This window comes from Mandrillus leucophaeus, unplaced genomic scaffold, assembly GCF_000951045.1.
Source record: "Mandrillus leucophaeus isolate KB7577 unplaced genomic scaffold, Mleu.le_1.0 Scaffold109, whole genome shotgun sequence".
Taxonomy (NCBI): Eukaryota; Metazoa; Chordata; class Mammalia; order Primates; family Cercopithecidae; genus Mandrillus; species Mandrillus leucophaeus.
The window spans coordinates 2230600-2251286 of NW_012099098.1; the positions used below are offsets into that span (position 1 = coordinate 2230600).

At 51.0% G+C, this 20687-nt stretch overlaps 1 protein-coding gene across 6 annotated transcripts in view; it reads right to left on the bottom strand.

Moving 5' to 3' along the window:
- Positions 1-20687, bottom strand: part of RALGPS1 (Ral GEF with PH domain and SH3 binding motif 1) — a 265288-nt gene that overhangs the window by 29838 nt on the left and 214763 nt on the right. Inside the window, exon 11 of one of the 6 annotated variants that reach the window (XM_011988530.1) lies at positions 17503-18032. The exons of the other annotated variants lie outside the window; for them this stretch is intronic. Coding sequence (XP_011843920.1) covers positions 18025-18032 — 8 coding nt within the window. The 3' untranslated portion in view covers positions 17503-18024. Of the gene's footprint in view, positions 1-17502; positions 18033-20687 lie in introns of those variants that run through there. 6 annotated transcript variants of the gene reach the window in all.

Below are 20687 nucleotides of genomic sequence, written 5' to 3' on the forward strand. Positions count from 1 at the left end.
CTGGCTAATTTTTTGTGTGTGTTTTTAGTAGAGACAGGGTTTCACCGTGTTAGCCAGGATGGTCTCCATCTCCTGACCTTGTGATCCTCCCACCTTGGCCTCCCAAAGTGCTGGGATTACAGGCGTGAGCCACCATGCCTGGCCAAGTTAACTATTATTAATATGCCCAATTTTTATATGAGAAAAGTGAAGCTTAAAAAGGTAGGTGATTTGTCTAAGGTGACTTAACTCAAAATTAGTAATGCAGAACCAACTCTGAGATTTTGTAGACAATTTTATACTGGGAGAAATGGTGTAGTGACTTCAGAAAGAATAGAATTTAATTGATAATTGCAAGGAGGCGTAACATGTGTACATGGAGACGTTTTACTATTTGATCTGAACATTGCATTACAGACATAAATATCTGATCTTCGCTGTTGGTTACCCAGCAAATGACATCGATGGGACATGAGATTCTGGATACCACCCCACTTATTTAATTCTGTGGAAGTAATTAGGAAACAAAGTACAGCAAGTTCTTCTCCAAAAACCTAGAGGTCAACACAGACTCAAGAGCTAGGTAGCAGTGTCATGGCGACCTGTGTTAGACTGCAAATTTTTGTAGGTCAAGAGAGGTTGGATATTGGCAATTCCATAGTTTCCCATTTAATACAACTAGATCTTCTTATTGAAAGGTAACTGATGTGGTTTGGATCTGTGTCCTCATCAAATCTCATGTCAGTTATAATCCCCAGTGTTGGAGGTGGGGGCTGGTGGGAGGTGATTGGATCATGGGGACAGTTTCTCATGGTTCAGCACCATCCCCTTTTGGTACTGCATAGTGAGTGAGTTCTCACAAGATCTGTTTATTTAAAAGTGTGTAGCATGCCCCCAACTTCCTCTGGCTCTGGCCATATAAAGGTATTTCTTTATAGCAGCGCAAGACATACTAATACAGTAGCCTCTGCAAAACGTGCAGAATGAAGTAGGGAAAATGAAAAAAGAAACCCAGTTAGAACTTTTGTGGTGCTACAGGCAAGGAAGAATGACTGTTTTCATAAAAGTGGCGTTTACAAGGAGAGGTTGAGTAGGTTCCTGAATCATTTCTAAACTAAAACGACAGATTACCAAGTGGACATGAGAGACGAGAACGTGAGAATCACCAGGAAGACACTGGGGTTTGCAGGAAAAGACACTGAGAGCATTCCATGAGGTTTGACTTCTTCCAATGTCAAGAATATCAAGAAGAGTTTCTTCACACTTTTGTAGACTTTATTCTGTATGCCATAACTGGGTCCATGCTAATTTTTAAAAAATGCATTTCCATTTTAAAAACAAATGCTCGGCCAAGCGCAGTGACTCACACCTGTAATCCCAGCACTTTGGGAGGCAGAGGTAGGTGGATCACCTAAAGTCAGGAGTTCAAGACCAGCCTGACTAAAATGTTGAAACCCCATCTCTACTAAAAATACAAAAATTAGCTGGGTGTGGTGGCAGGCACCTGTAACCCCAGCTACTCAGGAGACTGAGGTAGGAGAATTGCTTGAACCCAGGAGATGGTGGTTGCAGTGAGCTGAGACCACACGATTCCACTCCAGCCTGGGCAGCAAAAGCAAGACTCCATCTCAAAAAAAAAAAAAAAAAAAAAAAGTGTGTCTTCTAACGCCAAGTCCATTCCCTTACCCCTGAGCTCTTATACAGCCACTTTCTGGTCTCTGTGTACTCATTAAAAACAAAGGGGCAAGAGCACAGCTAGACATAGGGTTCAGATCTTAGGTCTTTCATGTGCTACCTGGGACCATGGATAGGTTACTGAACTTATTCCTTGAGTCTCAGTTTCCTCATCTGAAAAGTGGGAATGATTCAACTCACCTTGCAGGTGGTCAGAAGAAGTCCATGAGGTAATGTTCGCAGACTTTCATAGTTTTTAGCCCTCATACTTAATTTATTATGGTAATTATTACCATGTCCTTCTCAACCCAGTCATGGGGCTAACAGGTCACCAGAGCCAGGGAGTTAGGGGTGCAAACCTCACTGCACTCAATACACAGAGACTGAGGCCGAATCCTTCATGCTGGCCACATCTTCAGCTATGTCTGGAGGAACGTGACCCTGGCCACCGTGGCACTCTTTAGTTTGTCTGGCTTGCGAAGGGAGGTCTTTAAGGGAGGTGACTCCAAAGGCTCGCCTAGCTCTGGCTATCTGGGCCAGGCACCAGGGGTGGTTGCTGCCAGCTGAGTGCTCACTTCCCATGAATTGCCTCCTCTGCCGTCCCTTCTCCTTCCCAACCCCACTCTGCACAGGCACCTTCTCCTTCATCTGCCCCCATCAATCCCTTTATTAGGCCTTAGCCGATTTTCTTATTCTCAATAACATTCCAAAATGTCACTTCTTTCCTTAGTGCCCCCAGGCAACTCCAAGACCCCAAACCTTTCCAATGCTGCCACTCTTTACTTCAGTGACAACACTGGTTGTCAGGTGGGACCTCTCTCACAGCCACCCTTGCAGTGGCCACGCACACCTCCATTCACACTGGCCTTCCTGCCAGGCCGGGGCCCAACTCTTCTCTCAGGTCCTACCCATCTCCTCTGAGAATTCACTGCCTCACTTTCCCCTTCTCTCTCTGACTCCTTCCCCCAGCCTATAGGCAAGCTCTAGTCTCTCATTTTCTGTGAGCCAAGGTCCTTCACTGGGTCTTTTCCCAGCAAATGGAGCTCTGTGCTCCTCCAGTCACTCAGCTCTGACTTCTGTACCTAATGACACGTCCACTGACCTCCTTCTTGCCAAACCAATGAAGGCTTGTCAGCATCTCCTCGAGCCCTTGGTACCTGGTGCTCGGGGTCACTCCTCAACATGCCCTCCTTCCTTGGCAGGCGCTATGCCACACTCTCCTGCTTCTCCCTGTGCCTCTTCAGTCTCTGTCACCACCTCCTCTATGAGCTCCTCCTCCTCCTCTAACACCCTTCATGCTGGAGTTGTCTACACAGGCTTCCCTCTTCAGCTCCTGTTTTTTATTTGATTGGATAGCTGATGACTCTTAAATCTTGACTACAGTCCTCTTTTCTTCTTCTTCTTTTTTTTTTTTTTTTTTTGAGAGGGGGTCTGGCCCTGTCACCCAGATTGAAGTGCAGTAACATTATGATGGCTCACCGCAGCCTCAACCTCCCCGGCTCACCGGCTCAAGCAACCCTCTCACCTCAGCCTCCTGAGTAGCTGGGACCACAGGATGGTGCCACCAGGCCTGGCCCAGTCCTCTTTTCTGAGCCTGAGACCCATATATCCACCTCTTGGCACTATCCCTCCATCTGCCCTTTCTTAAGATGCACCAAGTGCAGAACAGCTGAGGCTGAGCCTGCAACTCCTTTTTCTGTTTCCAGCCTCAGCTGGAGGCATTGTGCGTTACCCAGTCGCCTGGCCTGGGATGGGAGCCCGCCCTCGGCTCCTCCCACACGGCAACGTGCCTCTTCTCTCCTCCCTTCCTGCACAGGCACCAGGGCCTCCAGACTTGCTGGACAGGCACCAGGGCCTCCAGACTCTGCACAGCCCCTCCCTGCCCACTTCTCTTGTCACTGACTGGTCTGGGCCTCCATATTTTATTGTCTTCCTGCCTCCAGTCTGATCTTCTAAAATCTAACCCAAGCACAGCTTCACAAGTATTTGAAAAACGTGAAGCTGATCATGTCACCGCCTTGCTTGAAACCATCCATGACATGGTGTTCAAAGTTCTTCCTGACCTGGCCATTTAAGCCAATCTTAAAATCCCGATGGAGGCCAGGCACAGTGGCTCATGCCTGTAATCCCAACACTTTGGGAGGCCAAGATGGGCAGATCACGAGGTCAGGAGATCAAGACCATCCTGGCTAACATGGTGAAACTCTGTCTCTACTAGAAATAAAAAAATTAGCCGGGCATGGTGGTGGGCGCCTGTAGTCCCAGCTACTTGGGAGGCTGAGGTAGGAGAATGGCGTGAACCCGGGAGGCAGAGATTGCAGTGAGCCCATATCACACCACTGCACTCCAGCCTGGGCAACAGAGTGAGACTCCATCTCAAAGAAAAAAAAAAAAATCCTCATGCAAAAGAAAAGGAATAAAGTAGCCAAGACTATTCTGAAGAAAAACAGTGCAAGACTTGCCCTACTGGATGGCAGAACAAAACCTAAAGCAGTAGTATTTAAACAGTGTGGTAACTAGGCATGGATGCAGACACAGTTCAGTGACTACAAACTGAGAGCCCGACCTGCTTCCTGATGGTGGTGGCATTACCAGTCAGTGGGGAAAGGAGGAACTTTACAGGATGGGGGCAAAACCACTGGGTTTCATGCGGAAAAAGACAAAATTAGAGTCCTGCCTTATGTTAAGCAAGTGGATTAATGTGACAAATGTGAAACGCAAAACTATGGGGAAAAAAATAGGAGACAATCATTATAATCTTGCAGAAAGGGAAGAAAGAAAAAACACAAATCCTAAAGGAAAAGGTGAATAAATTTGACAACATTTAAATGTCTGTACCAAAACAACCAACCAAAAATGATATCAAAATCAGTGTTAAAAGGTGAGTCATAGTGTGGGAGAAGGTATGTGTCACCCCTAAACCAACACAGGATTAGCTTTCAGATATACAGAGAACTTCAAATATCTTTAAGAAAGGGCAAACCACACAGAGAGAACAAGCAAAAGATATGAAAGGCAAATCCAAGGAACAGAATCTCCAAATGGCCAGTAACAATAAGGAAAGACGCTTAACCCCATTGGTAATAATGGAAATGCAAATGAGAGCAAAAGGAGATATCTATTTATTCCAACAGATGGTAAAAAACAATAAAAAATTTAGCTTGACAATGTATTGCATTGGCAGAGGTGGAGGAACAGGAACTCTAGCTTGGGGCTTACACGCAGGTAAAATATTTGGAAAGCAATGAGCAATGCTGAATAAAGGAAGATTCCCCGCCTTTTATACCTGGTGATTCTAATTTAGGTTTTTACTCTAGAGAAACTCTTGCATATATACACGGGGAGCCACATATACGAGGATGCTCAAGGTGGCATTGTGTGTCATTGCAAAAAAGCTGAAACAAGCTACATGCCCATCAGTAGGGAAATAGATACATGAGCTGTGGTTTATTTAATCAACAAATTTTACAAAGAGAAGACGAAACTGCATCTACAGGTATCAATATAGATAAATCGTAAAAACTTAAGTTTCAGCTTGGGCAATATAGTGAAATCCCATCTCTAAAAAAAAAATACAAAACCTAGCCCAGTATGGTGGTGTGCACCTGCAGTCCCAGCTACTCAGGAGGCTGAGGTGGGAGGACTGCTTGAACCCAGGAGGTGGAGGTTGAAGTGAGCTGATAACATGCCACTGCACTCCAGCCTGGGCAACTGAGTGAGACCCTGTCTCAAAAAACAAACAAACAAACAAACCCCAAAACTTATGTTAAGTAGAGAGAGTAAGTTGTAAAATAATGTTTATGGCATTATGCCACTTAGGTCAAATTTTTAAAACACACAAAACAACAGTATATATGTTTACACATAAGTATGCAGTAAAACGCAAAACCTGCACAAGAATAATGCAAATCAGCACAGCAGTTACCTGTAGGGAGGAAAGGGAAATGAGGCAGGATGGGGGTAAGGGGCCTTCCCTCCATCTGTAGTATTATCACTTAAAGAAATATGTGGTAAACCTAGCAAAATGTTAACTGCTGCTAAATATGGATGGTGGGGACAATGGGTATTCCCTATGCATTAACTATTTCGTTATTTAAAGTGAGACTACTTTAAAAATAGTGGTCACCTACTCTGTGCCAGGTGCTGTGCTGGAATCTCCATCTGCCCGTTCAGATTTGTCCTCCACCCTTCTCCACCCTGTGCCATGGACCAGCGGGCTGCACATGGGGCTAGGTCAGTGGGCTCCCTGGCTCCCTCTGGCTCCTCACTGGCTTAGGCTGATGGGGAGCAGGCTGGGGCACTGCCTCCTCTGGCTCCCTCCCTGCGGGGTCACTCCTGAGAGGTGGCAGTCTGTTTCTAACCCTGGGGTACTGAGCTGTCCTTTGGGGTCCCCATACTCTGCCCACATCTTTGTAAATAGCCCCATTCTGAAACTCTCTTCCAACCACCCAACTTGAGTGTGTCATCTGTGTTTGCCTTGACCCTGTAGTGCCTTCACATTTAGTCCACACAGCACTCCTCTGAGGTCTATATTATTAGCTTCAACTTGCAAGTAGAGTAGTAGAAGCTCAGTGGGTAGGCATCAAGCATGCGTCCAGGACCTGGCTGGCGATGGGGTTAGGTTCAAGTCTAGGCCTTTGTGAGTGCATGGAGCAGACACCTGGGACCACCTGCCAGGCACCTTCTCAGGAAGCACATTCTCCTCCCACTGATGTAGACAGGGGAGGCAATGCCAGTCCAAGGTGGCCTCGCCTGTGGCCCCAGCTGATGGGTCTACGAGTGGACACCCTCCCCAGGACTTTTGGATTTGAGCCTAGAAAGCATTAGAGGACAATCTCTGTTTGATGAATGAGAAATAAGGATGGCCATGTTTCCCTGCTTGTGGTGAGGGAATCTGATCTGTGGTGACAGAAAAGGAAAGTAACCTCACTGAGTGAGGCCACAAAGCAAGGTGGAAGAGAGATCTGTTTCAGTTGTTCCTGACACCCAGTGTATCCCTGGCCTGGCTGTTCAGCCCTCCTTGGTTTCTGTGAGCCAATGGTTCCTTTTTCTTTTTTTTTTGGAGACAGTCTTGCTCTGTCACCCAGGCTGGAGTGCAGTGGTGCCATCTTGGCTCTCTGCAACCTCCACCTCCTGCATTCAAGTGACTCTCATGCCTTAACCTCCCAAGTAGCTGGGATTACAGGCATACGCCACAATGCCTGACTAAATTTTTTTTTTTTTTTTTGTATTTTTAGTAGAGACAGGTTTCTTTAGTAGAGACGAGGTTTTGAGACCATGTTGGCCAGGCTAGTCTCAAGCTCCTGGCCTCATTTGATCCACCGACCTCAGGCTCCCAGCTGGAATTGCAGGCATGAGCCACTGCACCCAGCCCAATGGTTCCTCTTTTGGTTGAAGTCAGCCAGAGTCTGTCTTTATTGCTGCAGTTCAAAGAATCTTAAGAGACCCCACCACCCGACACTGACTCTTGGCGCAGTTGCCTAAATAAATTAGCTTGATGGCAGGAGAGAGGGGAGGCTCTCTGAGGCCCCAGTTCCTGCTTTTCAGATGGCATCTCAAGAACAGGATCTGACAGACCAAGCCACAATAATGGAACTGGAGAGGCGTGACTCTAAAGTAAAGGTTCTTGGCCGAGACTTCACAAACCCAGGAGAGGTGTATGGAAGGACTGAAAGTGCAGCTAAGCTTTTGTATGTGTGCATTTTCCTGGCAAGGGATTCCATGTGGTCATCAGCTTCTCTGAGGCTCGGGAGGATCATGAGGTCAGGAGTTCAAGACCAGTCTGGTCAATATGGCAGAACCGTCTCTACTAAAAATTACAAAAAATTAGCCAGGCATGGTGGCACGCGCCTATAGTCCCAACTACTCAGGAGGCTGAGGCAGGAGAATCACCTGAGCCCGGGAGATGGAGGTTGCAGTGAGCCGAGATTGTACCACTGCACTCACAGAGTGAGACTCCATCTCAAAAAAAAAAAAAAAAAAAAAAGAGGCTCTAATTCTTAACCAAAGAATGTATCAGAACCATCTGGAGAGAGTGTTAGAAATGGAGTTTCTTGGGCCCACCCCTGGAGGCTGATTTTGTGGGCCACAGGTGGGTCTGGGCATTGCCGTCAGCCAAAGCTCTCCAGGTGATGCGGCTGTGCAGCCCGGGGAAGAAGCTCTGCTAGAAGCGCTGCAATGCAGGCAGGCTCTGTTCCGAAGGAAACATCTCGTGCAGTTGTCCCAGAGAGGAAAAGGAAGAATGAAAACCATCCTGCTTTGTTTTGGTTTTGCACATATTGCTCAAGAAACGAATCCATGTAGAGGGTGGATCTTGCTTTGTTTATCAGCAGCCGTGTGCGAGGGATTACAGTCTCACTGCCTGAGTCACTCTGGCTCCCACCCTGACTCAGAAAAGTGTTTTCTGAAGGTCAAATTGCATGGCTCCTCCCTTGTGGTTTGGAGTGGAATCCAAGGCTACCTGGTGTTGTGGTAGTCACAATCATGATGACAATTACAACCTAATGAGATGCACCCGGCGCCGTGCTCTGTACCTGTGCCACAACACTTGAGGTGGAAACTCTTAGTAGCCCCATTTTACAGATGCGAAAGTGGGGCTTACAGAGCTACAACACGCTGGAGGCAGGACTTGATCCCAGGTGTGCGGCACTCTTGTGGTGGCTGGGGAGGAAGGCTAACTGTTCAGAGGTCAGGTGCTGGTCAGAACACGAGGAGGGAGGAACACGGTGGCCATATCTGAAGTGATCTAGTAAACAGGAGACACTTCCTCCAGGAAGTCTGTAGTGGGTAAGACCCAGTTACTACCCTTGAGGAAAGGAAGGTGACGGGAATTAGCATCTATTATGCACTGTGTGCCAGACTTGAGTAAACACTTCAAAGTCCTGTTCTTTGACTCCTATGAGGTTAGCAACTTTTATCACCGCCATTTTAAAGGAGGGCTCAGAGGCACTCTGCAGTCCCACAGTTGGAAGCTCCAAGTCTCTTCTGGTAACTTCTTTTGGCCCTTCCTGTTCACTCCTGCCTGACTCCTTTTCCCATCTGTCTCCATGTGCTTCCTGCCTCTAGCTCCGATTCCCATGCTCAGTCTCTCCCAAACCCACTGGACTTGCCCTTGGTCTCTTCCATTCAATTCTTGACTCTCCCTGCAGGACTAGGCCCGGATCTGCCCCCTCTTCTTTCGGCTATGGATGGCCCTGGGAGGCATGCCTGGCCTCAGATGCCCCTTGACCCAACTGGAGGAAGGGTGGGGGGCCCAGCAGAAGAGCCTGCAGCTTCCCTGGGCGCCGTTTCAAAGCTGATGCTGCTCCCCCTGCTCTGGGTCTCAGCTCCTCCCCTCTTCTGCATTGTTGACCAACAGCCTGGGTCTGACGCGGAAGCAGAAGAATTCCCATTCAACTGGGCCCCAGGGATGGGGGGCCTCTCTGCCAGTAAGTGACACCCTCTGCTACTGAAAGGCCTCATGTGCTTGCCCTGCCAAGCCTGGGGTGGCCACCACGTGACAGCACCAGGGACACGTGTCTTCTGGGACCGCTTGTGAGCTGGGTGGCTGGCAAGTTTGTTTCTCCATGTCTCGGGGCAGGGGCAAGGGTGTGGGTGGTCATAATGCATCAGGGCTCTGGGCTGGCTGAGCAGAGTACAGTTCCTGCTGCCAGCCCCGATATGGCACGGACAGCTGGAAAAACTGACCGTGTGGCTTGACTATCTCAGAGGATTGCTCCGTTTTTCCTCAGCATAATTTTTCCATGAATAATCTTTAAAGCTCTTTAAGTGGCTGTTTCTTTAGCAGTTTTATTGGAACATATGAGAACTGACAGTCTCTGTGGGGAACAAGATATCATGTTGAAAAAAAATCTGGTTTTCATTACATTTCTTTCAAGAAAGCAACAGGCTGCCCAACAGACCACTCATTGATTGGAAGAGAAAGGAGCCCGGAGCCTCTGAACAACGGCCTTGGAGTGGACAGGATGATGAAGAGTGACGGCAAAGACTCAGGATCTGAAGGCACACAGGCCTGGGCCCCCACCTGTGTCTGCCACTTGCAGGCTAAGTGACCTTGGGCAAGTCACCTCACACCTCTGAACCTGAATTCTACATCTGCAAAACAGGAATGGTGACCCTGACTAACGGCCTCCCTGTGAGGAATAAGCCGTACAGCATCCCTCCCTCCTTCATGTGACCAACTTTTCCTGAGCCCTGACCTTGGGCCTGCCCCTGGGGCAGGAGCTGGAGATACTACACTGGATTAGAAAGATGAGTTTCTAGTCAAGTGTGGGAGAGAGAGAAGTAGCCAGGTCATTAGACCAGAAGAGACATCTACTTTTACATGAGAATAGTAACAATAATAAATACGGTAAAGGCAACAACTACACCAATAATATAACTACAACAATAACGATGGTAATAATGACAGTAGCTAATGTTTACTGAGCATCTACAAAGTGCCAGGAACTGTGATAAATGCTTTGTACACCTGATCTTTTTTTTTTTTTTTTTTTTTTTTTTTGAGACGGAGTCTCGCTCTGTCGCCCAAGCTGGAGTGCAGTGGCCGGATCTCAGCTCACTGCAAGCTCCGCCGCCTGAGTTTACGCCATTCTCCTGCCTCAGCCTCCCGAGTAGCTGGGACTACAGGCGCCTGCCACCTCGCCCGGCTAGTTTTTTGTATTTTTTAGTAGAGACGGGGTTTCACCGTGTTAGCCAGGATGGTCTTGATCTCCTGACCTCGTGATCCGCCCGTCTCGGCCTCCCAAAGTGCTGAGATTACAGGCTTGAGCCACCGCGCCCGGCCACACCTGATCTTATTTAAGCCTCACGTTAACACTGCCATACAAGTACTGTTGCTATCTTACTTTTAGGATGTAGAACTGGACGGGGGAAGAGTTCAGGAACTTGCCCGGGTGAGCAGTCAGTGAACAGGATAGCCCTGAGCACGGTGCACGTGAGAACACAGAGGGGACCCCTGGAGGGTCTGATGTCCAGGCAGGTGCAAGAGCTCCAGCAGAACAGTGATGGATGCAGACAGAAGAGCATGTGCACACACTTGGTGTGACAGAGAGCCGGGCCTTTGAAGAAGCCTGGAGTTCAATGAGGGGAAGGTGTAGAGATTTTTAGGAAGGGGCACTGATGCATTCAGATGTGTACCCTAGAAAGTTTGCTTTGGTTGGAGAGCAACTGGATGTTGCTTGACACCAAGACTTGACACCACAGGCTGGGGGTATGGAGGGAGGGGGACTTGGGGTGACCGTCAGTGGAGTGGTATCCTTGGTACTGTCAGGTTTTGGGGACATGATGAGAAGTTCATTTTGGGATTGATGTCTGGAGGCCACTGGGTAGATGAGGAAGACATGCGTTTGGGACGGGAAGCCTCATTCCCACGGATTTCCGGCAGCATCCAAGTGGCCTGCCTGGGACAGCACTGCCCTATTTAAGCAGCCTGGCAGCCCTGCTGCCGCTCACAGAGGCACTTTCCAAGTATCGCACATCGGAAATTAATGGGAGGCAGCTGTGGCAGAAGGGAAACTACTCAGCTTGGAGTCACAAGACTTGGGTTCCAGTCCAGCCTCTGCCCCACGCTGAGCTGGGATCTCACAGTCGGGTCTCATCCTTCGGAGCCTACGTTTTCTCATTGGAGAAGGGGGCTTGACAACTGTGCAACTGGGTGCTCTTGCAGGTGCCACTCTGAGCCTCTGGTGCACAGGGTGACTTTTGCCTAATGTGAAGGGGGCTCAGTGTCCTCAGTGTCCCTCCTGCCCATGCTGAGAATCCGGTTCCCAAGGACTCAGGCCCTCTCCAGGTCTGCCAGACCCCGTGTCTCTCCAGGACACGGGCCGCTCTGCACAGAAAGTCTGTGTTGAAACCCTTCTCTGGCCAGGTTTCACAGTGGAGCCTGGGAGCTGGTCACTTTCACATTCACACACATTGTTTCTCATACATGCAGCTCTCACGAGTTCTCCCTGACAGCCAAGAGCTGTCTCACACATCACTCAGAGGGCCCGGTTCATTTCCTTTTTCTTTTTTTCTTGAGACAGGGTCTTACTCTGTCATCCAAGCTGGAGCGCAGTGGTGCGATCACGGCTCCCTGCAGCCTCCACCTCCTGGGATCAAGCGATCTCACCTAAGCCCTGAGGAGCTGGGGTTGTAGGCACGCACCACCATGCCCAGATAATTTCTATACTTTCGTAGAGATGTAGTTTTGCCATGTTGCCCAGGCTGGTCTTGAACTCCTAGGCTCAAGCGATCCTCCTGCTTCAGCTTCCCAAAGTGCTGGGATTACAGGTGTGAGCCACTGCACCTGGTTGACCTTGATCATTTCTTTCTGCAAATGGCATCCAATCACCCATCCTAGGGCAGATTCCTAGGCCACGGGGAGCACGGAGCAGCAGATGCTGGGGCGGCGCAGAGCAGCAGATGCTGGGGGAGCTGCTGGTACTCGTGAGGAGCTGGGCCACATCCAGGCAGGGAGCTGGCCAGAGGTGGGTTTGAGTCTCACCTCTTCTGCTTGACCTTGACGTGACAGATGGGAGACTCCAAGAACAAAGGAAATGTGAAATCCCAGAGTAATGGGCCACAACTGGCCTCCTATCCCTGGAGCTCCTCACAGAGGGCCCCTCCCGCCCATCCATTCTGAAAATATAAACAGGCAGAGAGAGTATGTTTCTGGAGAGAAGAGCATGTGGAGAGAGGGCCTACCGCTTGCCCCTGGGACTCTTTTTCTACTCACACATAGTTGGGGGGAGTCTCCACAGACCCCCTGGGGAGGTTGAACTATGTCTCTAGCAGTCAGGAGACCCAAGGGAGCTGCTGTGCCTTACTCAGGCCTCACGAGGCCCAACGGCTGTGCTAGAAGACAGTGGGGGCCACAGGCAGGTCTGCTGTACTCACAGGTCTGTTAGAATGAGGCCTCCTGTAGACCGAGGTGGCCCGTGTGAGGAAAGCTGGCAGAGTTGAGGGCTGGAGGGGACCCAAGCATCAGGAAGCTGGCAGTGGGCACCAGACTTTGTGGGAGGCATGGAAGGGGCTGCAGGGGTCCCCCAAATAGACTTGCATCTGCCTGGGTCAAGGGACTTGTGGAATCTCTGAAATACCCATGAAAGTGCCTGGGAGAAGAAGCATCAGCGATATCAGCTGCCAGCTAGAAGGCCCTGTGAAATGGTTTGCCCCCTCCAAATCTCATGTTGAAATGTGATTTCCAGTGTTGGAGGCAAGGCCTGGTGGGAGGTGACTGGATTGGGGGGCAGATCCCTCATGAATGGTTTAGCACCATCCCGTTGGTGATAAGTGAGTTCTCACTCAGTTCACGTGAGATCTGGTTGTTTAAAAATCTGGGACCTCCCCTCTCCTCACCCCTGGCTCTCTTGCTTCTGCTCTCACCATGTAACATGCTTGTTCATCCTTCACTTTCTGTAAGCTTCCTGAGGACCTCACCAGAAGCCAAGCAGATGTTGGTGCCAAGCTTGTAAAGCTTGCAGAACTGTGAGCCGATGAAACCTCTTTTTAAAATAAATTACTCAGCCTCAGGTATTTCTTCATGGTGATGCAAGAATGGCCTAACACAGAAAATAGGTACTAGGAGTCGGGTATGAATTAGTACATTTGCATTACTATAAAGGGATACCCGAGGCTGGATAATTTATGAAGAAAAGAAGTTTAGGCTGGGCGTGGTGACTCATGCCTGTAATCCCAGGACTTTGGGAGGCCAAGGTGGGCAGATCACCTGAGGTCAGGAGTTCAAGAGCAGCCTAGCCAACATAGTGAAACCCGTCTCTACTAAAAATACAAAAATTAGCTGGGCATGGTGGCAGGCAACTGTAATCCTAGCTACTCGGGAGGCTAAGGCAGGAGAATCACTCGAACTCAAGAGGCGGAGGTTGCAGTGAGCCCAGATCACGTCACTGCACTCCAGCCTGGGTGACAGAGCGAGACTCCGTCTTTAAAAAAAAAAAAAAAAAAAAAGAAAGAAAAGAGGTTTAACTGGCTCAAGGTTCTATAGGCTGTAAGGAATTATGCTGCCAGCATCTGCTTCCAGTGAGGGCCTCAGGAAGCTAAGGCACAAGCCATCATGCCTGGCTAATTTTTTTTTTTTTAATTTTAACAGATGAGGTTTTGCCATATTGCTCAGGCCGGTCTCAAACTGTACTCTGGGCTCAAGCCATCTGCCTGCCTCAGCCTCCCAAAGTTCCAGGATTACAGGCGTGAACCACCACGCCTAGCCCCTAAACACAAGATTTGCAGGGGAAACATACTCTCTCTGCCCGTTTATATTTTCAGAATGGATGGGCGGGAGGGGCCCTGCATGAGGAGCTCCAGGGATAGGAGGCCAGTTGTGGCCCATTACTCTGGGATTTCACATCTCCTTTGTTCTTGGAGTCTCCCATCTCAGCAGCCTGTCACGTCAAGGTCAAGCAGAAGAGGCGAGACTCAAACTCACCTCTGGCCAACTCCCTGCCTGGATGTGGCCCATATCACCCCTATGCTCCAATTACCACTGTATCCTCTCCCCCAGTTGCTGCAGGCCAAAGAGATGGAGAAAGGCCTAGGGAGGGAAAAGGGCCAAACACCCCTGCTCTCTTGCCACAAGCAGCCAGGCCTGAAGCACCCCAACTAGGCTGAGACAAGGAGATTAGATTTAATGTCAGATCAGGTTTTGAGTTCTGATTCTTACATGGCAGTTGCCTTCTGAGGACCAACTGGGGACAATGTGTGTCTCAAAAGTGACTGCAGGAAAGTCAAGGACATGCCAATGTAATGCTTACTTGCACTGTACGGATACATGAAGCTGCAGGGACAGAGCCCAGAGGCTGTCCAGAGCCTTGGGCTTGGCAGCTGGTTCTGCCACTTCCTCAGTGCATGAGGCTGGGTGAGCCCCTGCATCTTCACCTGTAGAATGGGGATGACACTGGCCCCACTTTGCAGTGTCTGTGTCAGGGTCACTGAGTGAGTACATGAGAATACTTACGATGGTGCCCAGCAGAGAGTACATGCTCAGTGCAGCTCAGCTGCTATCACTGGTATTATGCAACTCCTGGAGTCTCTGTTTCCCTCCCGTGGAACAGCTGAGGTGCTGGCTTTAAAACCTATCCACAAAGTCTTTGATGCTGCTCCCATTCAGTGGTAGGGTCTACGTCCCTCTCCTTGGAGCTGCAGGCCTTCGTGACTGCCCTGAGCAGCAGAGTGTGGCAGCAGTAAGGCTGCGTGACTTCTGAGGCTGGCTCATAAGGGCTCAGTGATACAGGTTCTACCCTGCTCTCCTTGGCCATTTGCTCTGGGTGAAAGCCAGCTGCCCTGCAGGAGGCTGCTGATACTGAAGCTGCCACGCTGTGAGGAGGCCCAGGCCACAGTGGGAGGCCACAGGTAGGTGTTCCACGCCCCCCACTTGTAGCCCCAGCCCCATCTGGCAGCAAGCACTGAGCATGTGAGTGAAGATGGCTGCAGGTGACTCCAGCTCCAGCCCCAGCCCTGTTCAGCTTCCTGACCCACACAGTCTATGCATGTAATAAAATGGTTGTTTCATGCCCTTAGGTTCTGGGGTGGCTCGTGAGTGACAGCAGTACTGGTATGCTGGTGACTGCCCCAGCGGGAGCTCCCTCTGTCCCCCTACCAACTCCCCGATGTCTGGACGGCACCAGAGCCTGCATGGGAGGCCACGAGCTAACACTCTCAAGAGGTGAGTGTATGCCAGGCGCTGGACTAAGGGGACTTCCCCAGAGACCCTGTGAAGTATGTCTGTGTGAAGATTCCTATTCCTATTTCTCCAATAGGAAAACAGACTTAGGGGGATCAAACCAACGGCCCAAGGGCCTACAGCTAAGAACTGCTGGAGCCAGGCTCTGAACTGAGCTCTGCCTGACTCCAGAGGTGGTTTCTACCACCAGGCAATACAACAGGGAGACACACAGGTGTGTCAGAGAGCAGTCCTCACAGTGCGAGCACAGAAACCAGAGGCCAAAGCCGAAGATTTTCCTGGACTCGCGGTGCTGCCCAGGAATCTCCCGAGAAAACCTGTCAGTTGGTAAAGCCACGTGGAGGCGGGACTAACAAAATCTGGAAATGTCTTCACCAGTTCCAAAGTACACACAAACATTACTTGCCCTCTCTGGGGGTCAGCGTTCTTTATGATTTTTTTCTCTCCAGGAAAATATTAGTTCATTTATAGAAACTAAACATTACATGTGGAGGGAAAATGGAAAACGTGGCATTCTTGGCCTTTTTTTCTCCACAGACACAGAAACTGAGAAGGTTTCTCCATTTCCTTTCTCACAGCCTATTTGTTGGTATGGATCTGCCCACACAGTCATTCTGCAGCGGTGGAAAGTGGGGGCCAGCTCTCTGTGGGGGGCAGGGACCATCCCAGAGACAAAGGGCAGCCTCAGCCCACAGACCATTTCGGACGTGAATCAAGGCCTCAGAGGGCGAGACCTGGGCTGCTGTCAATGCCAGGGCAGGTGGGCTGGGTAGAGGGGTAGAGGTGCGGGCGCTGCCTAGAAGAGGGCCAGAGAGACCGTCCGTCACATTGGTCTCGCCCTTACTGCCTCCTTTCAGTGTGTCCATCCTTGCCCCTGGCAGTTTTGCTGCCTGTTTCCCCCACTAAAACGTGAACTTTGGGGGGCAGGTTCTTGCCTTCTCTCACTGGGCACCTGGCTCACAGCAAGCCCTTGGCCCGGAAGTCTTGGGTGAACGAACGAATGAGCATGTCTTAGGGCCTCTCCTTGACAGGTGTGGGGGGATGTGCCTACTGGAAAGGGCACCGAGCTGAAGCCTAAACCCCCTCCTGAGGAGCCGGGGAAGCCTGCGTTCCTCCCATTCCTGGGACTGCAAGAGGCACATTCCTGTCCCTGAGTCTGGTCGGGCTCCTGCCACGCAGCTCAGTCTGGCTGCCAGGTCCAGAAAGGCCTCCCTGGAGCTGCCCCTCTGGCTCCACCTCCCCAGGACCCCAGGCTGCCCCACAGCTGCAGCAGCACCCGCTCTCCGTCTTACGAGGCTGCTAGTGGGTAGCTGGGACCCCCGAGTGTGTCTGAAGCCTTCCAGGCACTCCTCGATCCTCTGGTGATCAATGAAAACCTTCACATCCTGCTTCCAGGGCTGAAGCCAGGGATTTGGAAAATTGGTCGAAAACACTCCTATAAGGTGGGGCTTGCTCTGCTGTGGAAAACTGCCGGCATCAGCACTTCTCCCAAGGCTGTGCCGAGTCAGCAGCCAGCCCACTCTGGAGCTGCCTCCGAGGACCAGGTGCCTACAGGACCCTGTGAGGAGCTTGAAGAGTTGTGGCTGATGGAGGGATTTCTGTCCTGGGCTCTAGGAATTCTAGACTGGGCCCTTCCTCAGGGGGCTTTCAGTCTGGCAGGGCAGACAGACATAGGCAAATAAGCACACAGCTAACTGTGCCATCACTGCAGAGGGAAGCGCCACGGAGGGGCATGAGGGCCAGTTGCGGGAAGGAGCTGGGGCTAGCATGTGCCTGTAAAAACCAGATAGTAAATAGTTCAGGCTCTGCAGGCCACAGGGTCTTTGTCCCAACCACTCAACTCTGCCACTGCTGCATGAAAACAGCCACAGGCAATATGTCAACCCAAGAGGGGTGGCTGTGCCCATATGAAAACAGAGGGCGGATTTGTCCCCCAGTTTGCCAGGGCCTGGTTGTTACAGGGCCTGACCTGATCGGGGTGGGGGTGATAGTGGGGAGAAGGCTTCCCCGGGGCAGGGATGTTTAGATAAAAGCTGCAGGCTGATTCAGTGATGAATCACAGAATCAGGCAGAATCACAACATTGACAATTATGACAATCACATCACCACGATCAAGTTCCACCTACCACGTGTGTTCTGTGCCGGGCACTGTGCTAACAACACAACCCTGTGAAGGAGGGAGACTTTATGTCCACTTTACAGATGGAGACACTGAGGCTTGGCAGTATGCTGAGTAGTCTGTTTGCACAATTTGGTTGCATTTTTTGCCCCGCCCACTTGCCACTTCTGGTCGGGGGAGGCTGCCCCCTGAGATGCATTTCCTGGACCCTTTGCCCCTAGCTTTCTACTGGATTTGGCCAAGGAAAGGCTCTGGCAGCAGACTGAGGGCTGGAGGAGAGAGAGGCCAGGGATTTCTCTCTGCTCCCTCCTGCTTCCCCCTCCCTGCCCACAGACCCTGCACAGCCAACCACCCTCCAGAACTCAGCCATTCCTGGGGTTGGTAACACTTCTTCCCCATGCCCTTCAACCTAGAACTCCAACCTCCCCAGGACCCTGGGCTGGCCCGTGGGTGCCTCGCCATGCTTTACTGGTTCTGTTCATTAAAGTCTCTTCATGTGAACCATCTGGGGTCCATTCTGTCCCCTGCCAGGGCTCTGATGCTGGAGGTTGGCTGGCTTGCTGGTTTCTGCTCTCACATGGCTAATAAACAACAGAGCCAAGTAGAGGTGTGGGTGGATCGTGGGAAAGGAGGCTGTACCTGAGGAGGCTGGGCCAGGCCTGGCTCCTGGCTCCCCAGCTGACTTCCAGGACAGTCAGGGGTCAAAAGAGGCCAGGAAATGCAGTGCCTCCTTTCCTGCCTCAGGGCCAAGTGAGTGACCCCATTCTTGAGGCCCCCAATTAGCACTTTTAGTTGTCTAAGACCAGCTCCAGGTCTGCAACCTCCTGGTCTTCTCCCTAACCTTAGCAGGGGGAGCCAGTGTTGCTCAGTGCAAACCTGGGCTGGGGGCTGGGGCTGAGGCTGAGGAGGAGGCAGGGCCCTGGGCTCTTCCTCAGGGAGGAGATAGTGGGGCTGATGGTGGTGAAATGAAGGGACCAGCTGGGTCAGATAGATGCCTGGAGGGGAAGAGGAAGCCTCTGTTGCCATTGCCCTGGCAGGAAGCAGCCTGCAGGCGTGTTGAATGGCTGGTGCTAGGGAGAGCCAGACTGGCAGATGAGGGCTTGGGCTGGAGGTGAGGCTGGAGGCACCAGGGAGGAGGGGGGCCCTCTGAGCCTCAGTCATGAGGCTGCAGCACCAGGACCCCCTCCATACTTGGACCAGTGTACACCAGAGGCCCACCCAGAGCTGCAGCCTGGCTCTTCATCCACCCATCTATCCACCCACCCACTCACCCATCCATCCTTCTCCTCCAAAAACCCTACGAAAATTGAGCATCTACAAAAGGCAGGCATGATGCCAGGTGTGAAGATTTAATGAGGAATGAGTCAGGCCCAGTGACCAGACAGAGAATAATGACAAGTTGTGGTGAGCGCCATAAAGAAGTCGAGAGCTGAAATAAAGGCCGCCCTGAGCCCAACAGGATGAGCAGCAGCAGACCACGAAAACGAGGGGAAGAATGTCTAAGGCTCGAGCGAGGGGCCTGGGGAGGAGAACTTCACAGAGGCCTTGCTCCTCTCAGGCAGAGGTGAGGCTAGGATGTGGCCTGTGGATGGCCAGAGCCACTAGGGAGAGGCAGAGGTGGCTCACGCCAAGGTGAACACCACCCTGGGCCTGACCCTGGGCCCTCCCACCTCTCCCTGCTCAGTGGCTCCAGCAGGGAATCAGGCAGGAAGAAGGGGCACTGGGAGGCGAGTATTCCAGAGCTGTCTGAAGAGCAACAAGTGTGGCATGGAGACTTCTTGGCATTTAGAGAAGTCCAGGGATGTGGCTCATCCTGTTAAGGCTATTGAACTGAAGAGGCTGCAAAGGCCAGACAGGCCTCTTATTCACACTAATTTGGAGGGGACTCAGAAGGACAGACCACCACTTCCATTTTGCTCCAGAATTCTGGCACTATCTCCCAAAGCAATAGGCTAGTCTTTGCTAGCATTCCTTCTGTAGCTCTAAACAACTGCTGTCTCCTACAGTCTTCTGATAGGAACCCTGCCCTGCTCCCTCCCCCTCCCCCACAGGTCAGGTGTAGGTGACTGAGCATCTAAAAGGAGGAATGCTGACCGAGGGGAAAGGTGTTCTAGAATGTCAGAGATGACAAAGTAGAGACAAGACCAGCACTAGGAGCCTTCCTTCTGGCCACCCTTGCTGGGGGCACCTGCCACATATGGAAGGCAATGGATTTGGAAGACTGCAAGAGATATTTTAATACTGGGCTTATGGAAACCCTGTGAACATCAAGTTTCCGCCAGGACTGTCTTGAGGTATAGAAAACAGCATTTCCAGAGGCCTCGAGAATCAACCAGCATGTCTCTCTAAGATACCAGACCCGAGGGGTGCTGGAGGCAGGGTCCGGCTTGTACAGTGCAGCCAGGAGAAGCTGGAAAAGGCAAGCAGCCCGGAGTCCCCCCAGGAATCGGGGCAGAGCCTTACTGGGTGGGGCTCATGAGAGGCTGCCACACTGGCCCTATGGGCTCTGTGGTCCTGTGTCCACCAGGAGCTGTTACAGAGGTTGGCCTGACACGGGAGAGTGAGGAGAGTGGCTTGAGCAGGTCAACGGGCTAGGGGAGGTGTGGCACCAGGTAGCAGCTTGCAACAGCCACCCCCTTACAAACACGGCACATCAGACTCTGAGCTGAGTGCCTTCGAAATAGTATTTTGTTTTTGACATTCCAGCGTTCCTCGGAGGAGGGTTTCATCATCCCATTTTATAGGTTTTTTTTTTAAAAAAAAAGAGGCCCAAAGGGGTAAGTCACTTGTCCAAGACTGCAGTGGCCTAGAACCCAGGGTGCTATGACCTAGAGCACAAACCAGCGGGAGGAAGTGCTGTTGGGTTCCCCTCGACCCCCCACCCCGCCGACCTCTCCCTGGACAGCCGTGGAGATCAGCTCCTGTCACTGAGAGCCAGTTGGAATATGAGTAAAAGGTAACCATTAAATAATAACGATGAAGCAGTCAACACTGAGCGCACTTTCACAATGTTAGTGTGAGCAGAGCACTTTACAGGCAGGCATGAGCTTACTCAGGCATTACAACAACCCGAGAAGGTAAGTCCTCATACTATGTTCATTCTGTGGATGAGGCCACTGAACATTACAGGTAAAGCGACAAAGCCAGGAAACAGCGGAGCTCGGGCTTGACTGCAAAGCCTGGGCTCAAATCACTAGGGGACAGTGTATGTGTGTGTGTTTCACAAGTCTGATGAG